The sequence below is a fragment of the Thrips palmi genome, unplaced genomic scaffold (assembly GCF_012932325.1).
Source record: "Thrips palmi isolate BJ-2018 unplaced genomic scaffold, TpBJ-2018v1 HiC_scaffold_8, whole genome shotgun sequence".
Lineage (NCBI taxonomy): Eukaryota > Metazoa > Arthropoda > Insecta > Thysanoptera > Thripidae > Thrips > Thrips palmi.
This window is the reverse complement of record NW_023144635.1, coordinates 12,104,827-12,119,515: the sequence shown is the minus strand read 5'-3', so window position 1 is coordinate 12,119,515 and position 14,689 is coordinate 12,104,827. Positions and strand designations below refer to the sequence as shown.

The 14,689-nt window shown below is 59.1% G+C and overlaps 1 protein-coding gene and 1 long non-coding RNA gene across 2 annotated transcripts in view; both read left to right on the top strand.

Annotated features, from left to right (window-relative positions):
- Positions 1–2,956, top strand: part of LOC117653728 — a 30,650-nt gene extending 27,694 nt beyond the window's left edge. The window contains exon 3 of the long non-coding RNA XR_004588244.1: positions 2,898–2,956. This is a non-coding gene — a long non-coding RNA (uncharacterized LOC117653728). The remainder of the gene's footprint in view (positions 1–2,897) is intronic.
- Positions 2,957–3,014: 58 nt separating this feature from the next.
- Positions 3,015–14,689, top strand: part of LOC117653237 — a 29,844-nt gene continuing 18,169 nt past the window's right edge. Inside the window, exons 1-4 of the mRNA XM_034398765.1 lie at positions 3,015–3,503; positions 8,449–8,685; positions 9,166–9,477; positions 10,106–10,324. Of these exons, the coding sequence (XP_034254656.1) occupies positions 3,015–3,503; positions 8,449–8,685; positions 9,166–9,477; positions 10,106–10,324 (1,257 nt within the window). The remainder of the gene's footprint in view (positions 3,504–8,448; positions 8,686–9,165; positions 9,478–10,105; positions 10,325–14,689) is intronic.

Sequence of the window (14,689 nt, the reverse complement as noted above, 5' to 3'; positions counted from 1 at the left end):
ATCAAGGCCAATGAGCCCGATGGCACCGGGACGCCGCACCGCGCCAGGGGACGCCCGTCCCGTCTGACTTGCAGTGCACTTGCAGGCACAATGGGCCGGGTTTGTTAGTGCAGCGTACTCGCTCGGCCGCGTCGTCCGGAAGATCGGTTCGAGTGTGACCCACTTTTTCGGCCTCGTCCCGACTTGGTCATCCCTCTGCTTGAGCCCAAAGTCGTCGGTCAAACCTACAAGTCGAAAAATCCATCTTGAATTCCAAACCAACTAGACGATATTATTATCGTCCTATCGTTTCAATGACTGCGCCGCGGTTTTTTTTTAGCAAACTGTTTCCAGCATCATTATTTTTTACCAAAACTAGAATCTCCACTTCTCCAGCCTCGCCGAGTGGCCCTGACCTCGTCCGCCAGCCGCCCGCTCCTCTCACACACGCATTCATCTCCCGTCCTCTCCGCACCTTTCTCCATCCCCCCCCTCTCTCTCTCTCTCTCTCTCTCTCTCTCTCTCTCTCTCTCTCTCTCTCTCTCTCTCTCTCTCTCTCTCTCTCTCTCTCTCTCGTCCCTCACCTTGGGCGAGCCTTGGCCGTCTCCGTCACTCAATCAGAGATTGCCCCTCCACTCTCACACACTGGTGCGGCTTCTCTGTTTGCGTTTGCGATCAGGCCGTCCGCCCGGCCCCGCTTCACTTCACTTGGCTTCACTCGCAGGGCGTGCAAATACGGCGCACGTATTATTTTCATTTTCGCCCCGTCCCGTTAGGTTGGCAAGCGCGGCGGCAGCAGACTGATTCCGAGAGTCGTTATCGTCGCTCTGTCTCTCTCGCACTCAGGGGGCGTCCCGTATGCGTGCGAGAGAGACAGAGCGACGAAAGCGACTCTCGGAATCAGCCCGCTGCCGCGCCTCAGGTGCGTGGACGACAAGGTGGCCAACCTGCGCGCGCTTTGGCCCCGGCTAATTATCGCGCCGTCTCGCCTGTACCGCGTCGCCCCGCCGTCTCCCTCGCACTCGGGGCGTCCGGAGGGAGTGCGAGAGAGACGGAGCGACGACCGCTGACCTCATCCCGTCCGGCACTCCAGCGCGCTCGGGCGCCGCGACACGGCCGGGCCGTGTTTGCGAACGCCGCGTCATAATTGGACTTTCGCGCCGCATCACAGTGGGCCAGAAGCCGGTGGAGGCGGCCAAACCTCTGGACGCGTTTTGAGCTCCAGAGTCGCAAAGCAGGACTCGAACCGAACGTGTGACCCCACCAATGGATTGCTCTCCGAGCGAGGAATCCATTGGTGGGGTCACACGTTCGTTTCCAGGTCTGTTTAGAGACTCTGGAGCTCAAAACCGTCCAAGTTTTGGCCGCCCCCGTCTTCTGGGTCACACTGTTGCGTTTGCGCATGTGCCTGCCTGTATCTCTACCGCACCTTGGAGCGCCCCACGACGTCTGACAGAGACAGATGCGACGAACCGCCTCTCGACCTTCTTCACGATCGCCCTCGCGTTGTGCCACTGTGCTGTCCCGCCTTCGCTCGTCGCCCGCCGCTTGGACCACGTGTGCGACGAGCGAGCGCGGCTCCTTCTTACCGCCCACTTTTTCGCCATCAATTAAAAAGCCGTGCAGAGAGGGAAACGACTTCCAATTTTTTGAGCACTCTCATAAGATTTTTTTCATATTTTGTTTTGCTCTATTTCATGTACGGTTCTCAATGGGTTACCATTATATTTTTTTAGCGAGTAAAGTTTACGTTGTTGTTTGTGCGAATTGTTTGCACACTCGGCATTCATTTTTCATCCCGGAGTGGTTCCCTCTCGGCGTTTGCCCGGCGGCTCGGGTTGGTACAGGTCGGCTCAGGTGCGGTGCGCGAGGCGGCAAGGCGCGGCAAGGCATGGCGCGAGGTCGGTGGACCTTACGGGCCGTTTCGGCTTGAGCCTGCCCGCAGCCGCAGGCCCTGCAGACTGATTCCGAGAGTCGTTTTCGTCGCTCTGTCTCTCTCGCACCTATACGCGACGCCCCATGAGTGCGAGAGAGACAGAGCGACGAAAACGACTCTCGGAATGAGTGTGCTGGCCGGGCCGGCCCCCCGGAGCGGCCCGACGAACGGCCCGACGCCGGGCCGACCACAAACACAGCGCTGCTCTAGTTGCTAATGAGTCGGCGATGCCAACAATTAACCTGGATCCGCCTCCAAGGACCGCGAGCACCGCGAGGGCCTCCCCGAGGACCGCCCGGACTAACGACGGAGTCTGATTGACGTGGAGGCGGCCGCCAGCCAATAGTACACGCATTAAGGACTGCGGGACGCAGCGCGGCTCGCCGTCGGGCACCGTAAGCCGTCACGCCGTACTCGAAGGCGGCCAGCGCACAGTGGGCCAGAAGACCGGTGGAGGCGGTCGGAATCCCGGACGCGTTTGGAGCTCCAGAGTCGCTGAGTGGGACTCGAACCGACCCACCAATGGATTGCTCTCCGAACGAGGAATCCATTGGTGGGGTCACACTTTCGGTTCGAGTCCAGTTTAGCGACTCTGGAGCTCAAAACGCGTCTAGAGTTTTGACCGCCTGGGCCGCCGGTCTTCTGGTCAGCGCCTGCGAACCGCCGGGTAGGCAACCACGCGAGGCTGCGCTGCTCGACAGGCCGGCGCGTTGCCTAAGCTGCAGGCGTTCGCGCTCCACTGCGGGGTGGACTCTGGTGCTCTAAACGCATGTAGAGTTCCGGCCGCCGGCGCCGGTCTTCTGGCCCACTGTGCAGCGGTCAGCCCCAGCCCAGCCCTTGATGAAGTGGTGGCGGGCTACTCCTGATAGGGAGTGCCTGCCACGCCGAGGCCTAGCGGCCCGTCGGCGGTGTGGCGACAGCGGGGAGCACCGCTCGCTTCAACTAGGTCCCGCTAACGATAACAAACTCTTCTCTGCTGCAGGTGATGACGCGGTCGTCCGCCAAGCCCATGGCGCTGTCCCTGCCCTGCCCCGCGCCCACGGTGGGCGGCGTGGGCGGCGTCGGCGTGCAGGTGCACAGCGGGGCGCAGGCCGCGCGCATGCAGCGCTACTACGCGCAGTCGCTGCGCCGCTCGCCGGCCATGCCGCTGTCCGGGGCGCCGCTGTCCTTGGTGCCCGTGCAGATGCCCGTGGCGCCGCGCGCCATGCTGGTGCTGCCGCCGCCGCTCGTGGACTCGTGCCCGGCGGACAAGTCGTCGCGCTCCTCGACGTGGACGTCGTACCAGGGCTCGGCCAAGACCTTCTCCTCCGAGCTGGAGCGCGGCGAGCGCATCAAACCCGAGCGCGCCAACCGGCGCAACGCCGTGCAGAAGATGCAGTGGCGCAGCTCGCGGTGGGTGACGGGCTTCGCGGCCGGCGAGTACCTCGGCGGCCCCGAGGACGCCGACCTGGACCACCGCATCTCCTCCATGACCATCGCCGACGTGTCGCCGCGCTTCGCCGTCAAGCGCATCCTGCTGCTGTACGAGAACCAGCAGTACCGCGAGGCCGCCAACTTCATCAACCGCCTCAGCCACGGCACCTTCAAGGTGAGCCCGGGGCACTGCACCGAAAGCGCGCCAAAACAGTCTCTTTCAAAACGACACCGCGCACACGCTACTCCAACAATCCGTTCACCCATGCGTATTCGCGTCACTGCAAACGAAGCGCGCCAAAACACCAAAGTGTCAAAACGGAACCGCGTCGCGGAGGCTGGCTACATGCTACACTGGCAATCTGTCCGCCTCGGTGTGTCCGCGTCACGTCACCAGTGTACCTGTCTGCCTTTTTCCGAAATGGAAAGCTGCGACGTACACACGAGTCGCTTGCTTTTTTCCCCCGGCCGCTCCGTTTAGTCAACAACATCTCTAACGACAAACCTTTTAGAGTGATCGTTTGCAGACAGTAAACTGGTGGCGGCGCCGCGACCGGCCGGGCCGTAGAGACTGATTCCGAGAGTCTCTTTCGTCGCCCTGTCTCGCTCGCACCTATACGGGACGCCCCATGAGTGCGAGAGAGACAGAGCGACGTAAACGACTCTCGGAATCAGTCTGCCGGCGGTGCGTTCGGGCGTCACTTTCCAACGGCGCGGCGACAACGACAACCTGGCGCGGGCCAACTAGAGCGTCAGTTACGTGTGTGGCTGAGGAGCCGTGCTGTAACGAGCACTCTGTAGGACTAGCTAGAAATTGGGCGTCGGTGGACCCTTTCCAGAGAGCCGTTCTGTCTCTCTCGCACTCATGGAGCGTCCCTGAAGGGGGAGAGAAACAGAGCGACGAGAACGACTCTCGGAATCAGTCTGCAGCAGCCCGAACTCGAAGGCAACAACGAGGTGACGTCACCGTCCAACGACAATTGCGCGCGCGAATTTCCTCAGACGCTGCTATAAGACCTGCAGGCCCATTCCGCACAGTACTTTCTTCGCTCTGTCTCTCTCGCGCGCATGGCGTGGTCCGTCGGGGTGCGAGGGAGACAGAGCGGCGGGGCACTGGGCGAGAAAGGGCCAGCAGGCGGCAGGCCGGGTGTCCGGTCGGGCCGGTCCGGCTCGGAATTAAACAATGGGCCTCGTGCAAGTCATCACACACACACGGCTCTGCTCTCCTCCTTGGTACGCACCACTGGTCGCCCCTCCCCGCCCCGCCCCGCCCCGCCCCGGCCTGCTCGATTTTTACGGCGGCGGGGAATGAATTCGGACCGACAACGAGACCCTCGCTTTCCCGCACCGCCGCCACTGCAGCGCGCTTCACTTTGCTGCAGACTGATTCCGAGAGTCGTTCTCGTCGCCCTGTCTCTCTCGCACCCATGCGGGACAGCCCGTGAGTGCGAGAGAGACAGAGCGACGGACTCTCGGGAATCAGTGTGCTGCCGGCGGAGTTTCCAGCCGTTTCCAGCGGCCCGGCTTTCTTATCGGCCGTTAAACACCGCGAGTCCGCCCCGTGCCGTACCTATGACGCGCCGCCGCCGCCGCCGACCAAAAAGACGAGAAACAAAAACGAGCCGGCGACAAAAAAGAGAACGCGCGCGGAGGAAATTGAAACGCCACTTACTTTGGCGGGGCCTGCACTGTAGAAAACATCCACGGGAAAAGGTACAGGCACAGTCTGGTAGACAATCTGCCTGGTACCACCGTACCTCAGCCAGTACGGCTTTTGGGGTACGGAGTGCGGTTTTTCATAACATGGACTCTTATGGGAACCACGGTTTTTGGGTACAGTTGTTCTGTACACCGTGAGGTACGGTCTAGCCGTCCCTTTTTCCTCGAAATGTACGGCTTTTTTAACAGTGTGGCCGCGGCGGGGGCCGTGCCTTGGCCGTGCCTCGCGGTAAAGTGAGTCGTCGGCGGGCTTCCGGTCGGGTGATTGGCGGAGGCTTTGGAGGCTTTGGCGGAGGAGGCCTTGGCGCGCCTTGGCGGCACTCTCGCGCCGCCGCGCCGCCGCAACCCTAAAAGCGTTCGTTAAGTCGCATCCCCGCGGAGAGAGCAGAGCCGAGCAGAGCCGAGCAGAGCGTCGGGCGTTCGGCCGAGCGCGGCACATGCCGAGGCACAGGCCGAGCACACTGATTCCGAGAGTCGCTGCATCGTCACTCTGTCTCTCTCGCACCCATACGGAACGTCCCATGAGTGCGAGAGAGACAGAGCGACGAGAACGACTCTCGGAATGAGTCTGCAGGACCGCGCCGAGCGTCGCATACGAGCCAAGTTCCCGGCCGCGGCCGTGGCTTGGCCGTGCCAGGTATCTCGCGCCGATAATCAAGAAGGGGCAGACTTTCTTGCGGGATGAGCCGCGCAAGCCGCGCTCGCTGCACCATGGCTGCACCGCGCGTTACCATGGTTACCGCGTGTCTCCTGCACTGCCGGCACTCCGGACGCGCAGGGGAGGGGGAAGTGTTCGTGTGGCGACATCGTTCCATTCAACTCAGCACACTCCGGCGCCGTCGCCACGGCCACACACAGAGAGCGTTAGTGTGTGTGTGTGTGTGTCTGTGTGTGTGTGTGTGTGTGTGTGTGTGTGTGTGTGTGTGTGTGTGTGTGGTTTGTTGTGTTTGTGTGCGCGCGAGCGATGTCGGCGACAGCGCAGCCCTCTTCCTTTCACTGCTGGAATTTTTTAAAAAGATGTCCGAAACGATGAAAAAGTGGTCGGTACACACACACACACACACACGCGCGCGCACGCAGGTGTGTCCCGGAATGATGATCGGCGCGGGCCTCCGCCTTCGGAATCCAGCAGTGGTGGCTTTGTCACATTTTTCTTCGTTTTTTCCCCCGAACGGCAGAGTCGCTCCGTTGTTTTTGTCGCGTCCTTTTGCTTTCACTCTCGCCGGCTCCTCCAGGCCTTTAGGCCAGGCCTTTAGGCCACTTAGGCTGCGTTCGGCTGCCGTAGACTGCCGTAGGCTCCGGCGACCCCGAAACGACACGTCCGCGTCAACGACGTCCACGACGCCGACGACGCCAACGAGACGACGTGCGTGGCGGCGCGCCGACGGAACGACGGCAGGTGTTTTATGCCTGCTCCTCGGCGTGCGTGAGCATTGCGGTTTCTCGGCACGAAGAACTATGACGGCTTTCGGTAGATATGCGCCACGCCACGCCCATTAGGCTCTTGGGTGGGGTAGGGTAAGGTGGAATAAAGATAGGTGAGGACAAGTGCGGAGTGGTGCTCCAAGCGCGGGCAACCCCAGCATGTGCAGGGACTTCGCTGTTGGTGGAGGTAGCGCGGGGGCCCCGCGGAGCACCACATCGCTCTTGTCCGCACCTATCTCTATTCCACCTTAGGGTAGGGGAGTGGGGGAATTCCGCCTGTTAGATCCCATAAATGACTGATAGTAGGAAACCCCACCACATGGCCCTGTAGGTAGGCAAAACATACGCAAACGCCCTCCCTTTCGGGAGCTCCTTAAACCTCTTAAACCGTTCCTGTGCCTGCTCACTACACTACAAAAAATGGCATGGCTGAAACTAGGCGCCTTTGTGGCCCGCTCCAAGTTTACAGAGCGCCAAATGGCACCTACTTTCAGGGTCCCAATCGACTAGCCTCCTCCCATGATAGACCATCTATGATTCATTCTCTAAAGATGGATCAAACAGTGCACAGTACCTGATCAGTGAAAATGGTGCGCAGTTCCTAAGCAGCACCTTGGCCGCCCATAAAGTAGTCACTGTGTCTGCCCAGAATGAGAGCGTCTTGAAATGGTTTCCAGAAGCTAGGCCTCTTCTCAAACTTTGCATACAACTTTATGCACACTGAAAGGCACAGGAAAAAGTCACCGCTCAATTCCAGTGTTGTCGCTGGTTGCTCTCTGAACAGATACAGATTTAAAACTCACCATACATGTATCCTGCATCCTCTCCAAAGTCTTGGTTAATACTTTTATTTGTCAGTGGATTCTTGGCTTCTTTCAGCCCGCTGTATGGTTTCAGTTAAAAAAAAAACAACATTAGAACACTCTCAGCCGTCACTTAGAGTCCATTAAAATAGGTTAGTCGGCAGTTATCTTCCTCGACTTGCCTTCAATGCTGGGACATTTCAACATGTCAACACACACAAAGTACTTCCACTTCCCTACCGGTGACATTGATCATTTCTTTCAAAGAAGAAAATATCTTGAGCACTTGTAAAACCGCTGTAAACTAGAACAATAAATCACTAAACAACAAACACAAACAACAACAGTTGAGGTGAAGGGAGTGCCAACTTGAGAAGACGAAAACCTCAAGGCGGTTGGAGGAAATCGTTCGGGTTTTCGTTTTCCAATGTTGGCACTCCCGTCGCCAGACTCTTGTTGCTGCCTGTTGCTTGTTTTCGTTGTTCGAGTGATTAAATATTCTATTTTGCAACGGTTTACCAAGTGTTTGAGATATTTTCTTCTGTAAAAGAAAACTTCAATGTCGCCGACAGGGGAGTGGACGTGCTTTGTATGAGTTGACTTGTTGAAATGTGGCAACATTGAAGGTAAGTCGTGAAAGATAACTGCCGCGACTAACCTATTCTAACAGCCCGTACACGACTTCGCATTGTTCTAGTGTTGTTTTTTGATTTTGATAGCCTGCAACCTTACAGAAGGCTGAAGAGAAACTAGGAACCTATTGACAAGCAAACGTATTAGCCAGGAATTTGTAGAGGATGCAGATAGGCGACACGAGTAACTCGAGTACACTGCATGTTGCCTACTGCCTACTGTCAGGGCGGTTTACGAGTAAACCCACAGACCCTGTTCCATCGGGTGGGTCCACCCACGGGTTTATCCGCATAACCAGGTACCCGAGTCCACCCACGGACCTGAGTACCCGACCCGCGGTCCGGGTTTCGAGAGCCCTCAAAGCCAGAATTTGGTGTTCGAAACGACGTCGATTCGACATAGAAATCGATTAAAAATCCATCGATTTTACGTCGAATCGATGTCCTTTCGAACACCTAATTCTGGCTGGGCTACAACCTAATATAGTCCTTTTCCATGGCCCTACCACTCACACCCCTCCTCTTTGCTGTCTTCCTGCAGGTGATCGTCAACGACCTGCCCATCGACCTGTTCGTGGAGTCCATGCCCGCCTCCTTGTCCATCCTGGAGGCGCTGTACGCCAAGGTGTTCCTGTCGGACGGCCTGGACTTCTCGCTCAAGCTGCTGCGGCCCGACGCCGTGGTCATGCAGATGGTGCGCCTGTTCGCCGGCAGCGACGCCAACAACTCGTGGCAGCTGTGCGGGCCCTTCGTCACGTCCTGCAAGAAGCTGCTCAAGGTGCGGGCTCAGCACTACACTGGTAAAACTGAGGCGGGACGTCACGGCTTTCGTGGAGCGTCCAGTCGTCGTACGAGGAGCGCATCGCTCCACAGTGGGCCTGAAGACCGGTGCAGACGGTCAAAATCCCAGACGCGTTTTGAGCTCTAGAGTCGCTAAGTGGGACTCGAACCGAGCGTGTGACCCCACCAATGGATTGCTCTCCGAACGAGGAATCCATTGGTGGGGTCATACGTTCAGTTCGACTCCTGTTTAGCGACTCTGTAGCACAAAACGCGTCCGGGATTTTGGCCGCCGGCGCCGGTTTCTGGCCCACTGTGCGCTCCTTCCCTCCTGTCTAAAGTGTGGGACGCTTCAAGAAGAATGTAAGGTCTTCATCCTTGCATGAAGAGTAGAACTGCGCTTTAGTTTTACCAGTGGAGTATTTCTCCATTATTATATATTTTTTCCTGAATTTATGATGAACTTTGTCTTTGGCAGGTGATCGTGCTGTCCGAGCCCAAGATCCGCAAGATGCTGCAGGCGCGGCGGCGGGCGCTGGACAAGGCCATCGAGGGCCTGGGCCAGCACGGTCTGGTGGGCACGTCGGACGAGACGCTCATGAACCTCCACGACGCCCTCAAGGTGGAGTTCTCGCGCGTCGTGGAGGCCTACAAGGGCGCCATGCAGAAGCTCGAGGACCTGAGCCTGGCCGGGCAGAGCGCGCCGGCCCAGCGCGGCATCGGCAGAGGGCCCGCCCCCGTGCAGGCCTCGCACCAGCGGCAGCTGTCCCTGCGCCAGCCGGAGATCCAGGTTCGCCACCACACTCTTAAACGCTCGTGGACTTTTTGTTCTAAACTATTGACATACATATGTGGAGGTGCAATTTATGTCCAGAATTGTACGTAAATTAGGTACAATTATATAAATACTTAAGCCCAATACGGAAATATTGTTCATAGTTTTTGCATTGATTTGTACAGAGATTACATATGCACAAATTTGGCAATAGTACACTGCAAAGCCAGTGGTAAGTTTCCTTGCCACATATTTGGCAAAGCCGGTTTGAATGCCAAAATTTGGCAAGCTTTGGTCGGCACTCTTCATAAGCTTGCCGAATTTTGGCAAGCTGGGGAGTATTTCCGGGCCAAACTTGCCAATTTTTGGCATTTAAAACGGCTTGCCAAATTCGTGGCAATTAAACTTACCACTGGCATTGCAGTGCATGGACAATGAAAATTCATTATGTACTTGGAAACATTTAGTATGCACATGCACATCCACGCACAAATATCGACAAAAACAAAGCAAATGCGTAGTTTGGTATCGAACCCAGGCTCGCGTTTTGGAAAGCTGTAACGCGTCCACTGCAGCCACCTCTGTCGGTCCCGAATCACTGAAACACGTCACGAAGCCCGCTTTTCCTTGCCGTCCGCCGCAGGAGCGCCTGATCAAGAACAAGACGCTGCTGAACGTGGTGGAGCCCACGATGGGCAACCACTCCCTGGACATCCTGCTGGGCATCCTGCAGCGCCGCATCGAGTGCGACAAGGACGCGCTGTTCCAGTTCACGCAGCTCAAGAAGGAGGTGCGGTCCGGCGTCACCGCCAACGACATCGTGGCGCCCGTGCTGATGCGCTTCAGCCACGGCTGCGACCAGGTGAGTGGGGGTTCGAATCTCGGGGGAGAGATCTTTGTTTCGCCGGAGCGACCGCGTGAGAAAGGTGAAGGTCTCCGGGTACGCCGATTATAAGTATCAGGGCACGAATGCATCGAGGTTTTAATCCTTCCATAGTTGATATTTTCCTCAATATTTTTTTGAAAACTATTTGTGGGCGGGTCGGCCCGGTCGACGCCACCTGGCCCGCGAGCTCGTTGTGCTGCAGCACCGGTGTCGATGCTGGCGGTGCAGCAGACTGATGCCGAGAGTCGTTTTCGTCGCTCTGTCTCTCTCGCACTTCAGCGGGACGCCCCGTGAGTGCGAGAGAGACAGAGCGACGAAGACGACTCTCGGCATCAGTCTGCCGGCGGTGCGGACGGCCTTCATTACCGCGCCGCGGAGTGCGGAGGCCGGGAGGCGCCGAGAGGCCCGGCACACTGGCAGGTGCAGCGGCCGAACCGCTATGGGATCTCGAAACAACACAGCGACCCGCTGGCCGCGCACCTCGCGATCCGCGTGGCCGCGTGGCGCCGCCCCGCCCCGCCCCGTCCCGCCCCGCCGTCGGGAACGAAGAACGAGGCGTCGGGAATGCAGAGGGCCACCGCCATAGCCGCCTGATTCCGAAGGCTCCTTTCGTCGCTCTGTCTCTCTCGCACTCATGGTGCGTCCCGTGCCGCTGCGGGAGAGACAGAGCGACGAAAACGACTCTCGGCATCAGTCTGCAGACCGCCGCACAGCACCACGGCGTCGAGGCCCGTCGAGGCCCGCAGCGCACGGCCGCACGCTAGCGTCGCTGGCGGCGCACGTCGCGCATCCTCCCCCCGCAGCCAATGATGCACTCGGCGAGCATCAAGACGTCGACCCGGCCGCGGCGGCCCGGCCGCTCGCATGCACCTGTCATCGGCTACAACTTAAAACGGACGGCGGCACTTTCACTGAGTAACCTTTTGCGTGTGAGCGCGAGAGTGTGTGAGTGGCACGTACGACACGCACGCATATCGAGCGAGCGAGCGACGCCACTGGAAGGAGACGTCTGCCTGCGGACCGATTCCGAGAGTCGTTTTCGTCGCTGGGTCTCTCTCGCACTCATGGGGCGTCGCGTCTGGGGCGTGAGAGACAGAAAACGACTTTCGGAATCAGTCTGCTGGCTGGCATCATCGCCATGCCAGTGCGCGCCGCCGTTCACGCCTCTCGGCTTGGATGGGTCGCACAGACGTCGCAGACACGTCTGCCTCTACTCGTAGCGAGTGACAAATAAGGCGGCGGGACGAGAGTCGTCGGCTGTCGCTCTGCCTCTCTCACCTACATGGGACGGCCCATGAGTGCGAGAGAGACAGAGCGACGAAAACGACTCTCGGAATCAGTCCGCAGCGCCGCCCCGCCGCCGTGTCGCCTCGCCCAATCATAAACCGAAGAAAGTAGCCGGGCTGGCGGAGCGCCCGCCGAGTCCAGGGTATGCCAGCCCGCCGAGCGCGCGCGGCGCGCGTGGCGGCCCACCCCATTACCATTACCACTAAGGGCCAGACCACACATGATCGTATGCCATTTCGGGCCCGACACATGCCCGCCTGCACTGCAAAACGAGACATGGCCGTCCTTCCTAAGGTGACACTTTATCCCGGCGGAGGAGAACCACAAGCGGCTACGACTCCCACTCGCAGTAGGCGCTCGTCGGCAGAGCCTGCGATCGGGTGGGTAAGGCGGCCGAGCGCTACCCGGCCGGCCTGGCACTCTTTGACTTGCTTACCCGGCCACAGCCGGCCCATACCCAGACCCAGACCCACCCGCTGTTGAGGTGACCGGATAACGCGCTACCCACCACGGGTGCACAGACCCAGCGTGCCGACGACGGCTCGACCCGACGAGCCCGGCGCGGCCCGCTGCCGTCGCCGGCGAGGCAGGCGGCAGTCAGCGAGCCGCCAGTCGACACACTGTCTCTCTCGCACTCGTTGGCTGCTTATGGGAGTGAGAGAGCGAGATGCCACTCGCCTGACGCCCGTCAGTCGCTTGGCGCGGCTGTGGTTGGTTTTGCCTCGCCGTCGGCGCTGTGGCTCGTCGATCGGGCGCTGGTCGCCGCCGCTGGCCGCTACGTGTGAGTGTGTGTGTGTGTCAGTCTAGGTCGGGCCGGCCAGCGCCGACTGAACCTGTGCTGGCACCGGGTAAGAGCGCTCACCCGGCCGGGGACGGCGGGTGAGAACGCGGCAGCTTACCCACCCGATCGCAGGCTCTGCTCGTCGGTCCGTCTCTCTCGCACGCCAACGGGACGACCCCTGAGTGCGAGAGAGACGGAGCGACGGAGTGAGACTTACCGGTGCGCGGCGCGTTATCCGTCGTTTCCTCGGGAAGTGATCAGACCGACTCCCAGGAGGGCGTGGCCCTGGCGGGGCCCTGGCGTGGCCCTGGCGGTCGGACCGCGGATTCCCACCAAACGCCGGGAATAATTATCATCGCGCCGAACGTTTTCCAGACGCCGCGGTGGCGCGTCCAGCATCCGGGTAGCGGGCCGCGCCCCTTGAGGCCCCCTGGGCCCCTGGCATTGCGCTGCTCAATTAATTTCGAGTTTTAATTTCGGGGTGTCGGGAAACATGTGTTGCTGCGGGATGTTATTGGGAGCTGGGCCGCACCGCGGCCACACGACTACCGCTGCTTTCGATGTCGGTAAACTTCGGGGTGTCGTTGCAATAATAATAGTCTCACAATGCGATAAGTCGGACCGGGTCAGTTTATTTATTATTTCTTCCTCTTCTTTTCGTTTCGATTTTTTTTTTTTTTTTGGGTGTGTTTCTCTCCGCGCCACGCCGTTACAAGTAATGCCTGGTCGTTTTCGCGCGCCCAGTTCGGCTCCCTCCGCCATTTTACAAGGGGCTTAACGGCCGATCGAATGGCCCGTCGTCGACACGCTCTGCCGCCTCCGCTCGGACGCCCCCCCCCCCTCGTCGTCGTCGCCGTCCTCTACGAGAGTCGTCCGGGGCACATTCGGGCCGAATGGAATCCCGTCCGGACAGTGCAGCCGAGCAAACCGGAGCAGCCAAGCAGCGCGACGCTGTTGTGGGCCTCATTTGCATTATCGGGACAAATTTCGGAGTCCGTCAGGTTGGGTCAGTCAGTCGCAGCCAGGCCGGTCAGCCATTCGGCACCACACACACACAAAACCTCACTTACACACACACACACACACACACACACAACCTCACTTACACACACACACACACAACCTCACTTACACACACACACAACCTCACTTACACACACACACAACCACTTTTACACACACTCACACAACCACTTTTACACACACACACGCACAGAGCAGTGGACTTGATGAAGCACGGACGGATGAATGAATGAATGGGACGAAAGGGAAATGGACACGAGCGCACGACGTACGCGATATAGGGCAAGCACGAGGCTCACGTCGCCCTGCGGTGCAGCGTGCCTGTCTGTCTGTCTGTCCGTCCGTCCGTCCGCGCGGTGTGACGTGCGCGCAGGAGGATGACGACAACGCTCCGGATGAAAGTGCGAACGATGCGCTGGATGCGCCGGGCCTTTTTCTTTTCTCTCTCCGCGTTGTGCGATATGGCGCTTGACGCGCTTGACCTTTCCGACCCCGCGGCCCGCCAGGCCTCTAGCCAGGCCTCTAGCCAGGCCCGTCCCGCGTGACGATCCGTGAAAAAAGGAGAGCGGCGGCGGTAACGCTCTGTAACCGGACCGGCTAACGAGAGGGACAAGGACCTCTGCGAGCTGCAAGACTGATTCCGAGAGTCGTTTTCGTCGCTCTGTCGCACTCATTTGGCGTCCCACATAGGTGCGAGAGAGACAGAGCGACGAAGAGGACTCATGGAATCAGTCCACTACTTCGTCGCTCTGTCTCTCTCATACCTATGCGGGGCACCCCATGAGTGCGAGAGAGACAGAGCGACGAAAACGACTCTCGCGGAATCGGTGGCCCGCAGGACCGGGAAGCGGAGCGAGGCCTTCTAATTGAGAGGGCGTGTACAGTGTACGTACGCCAAACACTGCATTACTTTCATTAACGACGGGCTTCCGCGTGCGCTGCACTGGTAAAGCACACAGAACACAGTGGCGTGACGCAAGGGGTGGACACTCCGCGCCGCCCCCGCGCCGCCCCCGCGCCGCCCCCGCACCGCCCCCGCGCCGCCCCCGCGCACGCGCGCTACACGCCAAAAGAAACTGTTTTTGGAAAACAGGGACATTTACCCACGGGGTGAGCTTTTAAGCAGCACGTGTTTTCCGCAGTTACGCACCCAAACTTAGGAAACCCCCCAAGTTCTCATTTGGGGAAAACAACAGATACCAGTGTTTTGCTGAAAATTGAACATCTTTTGAAAATTAATTGGGCGGTCG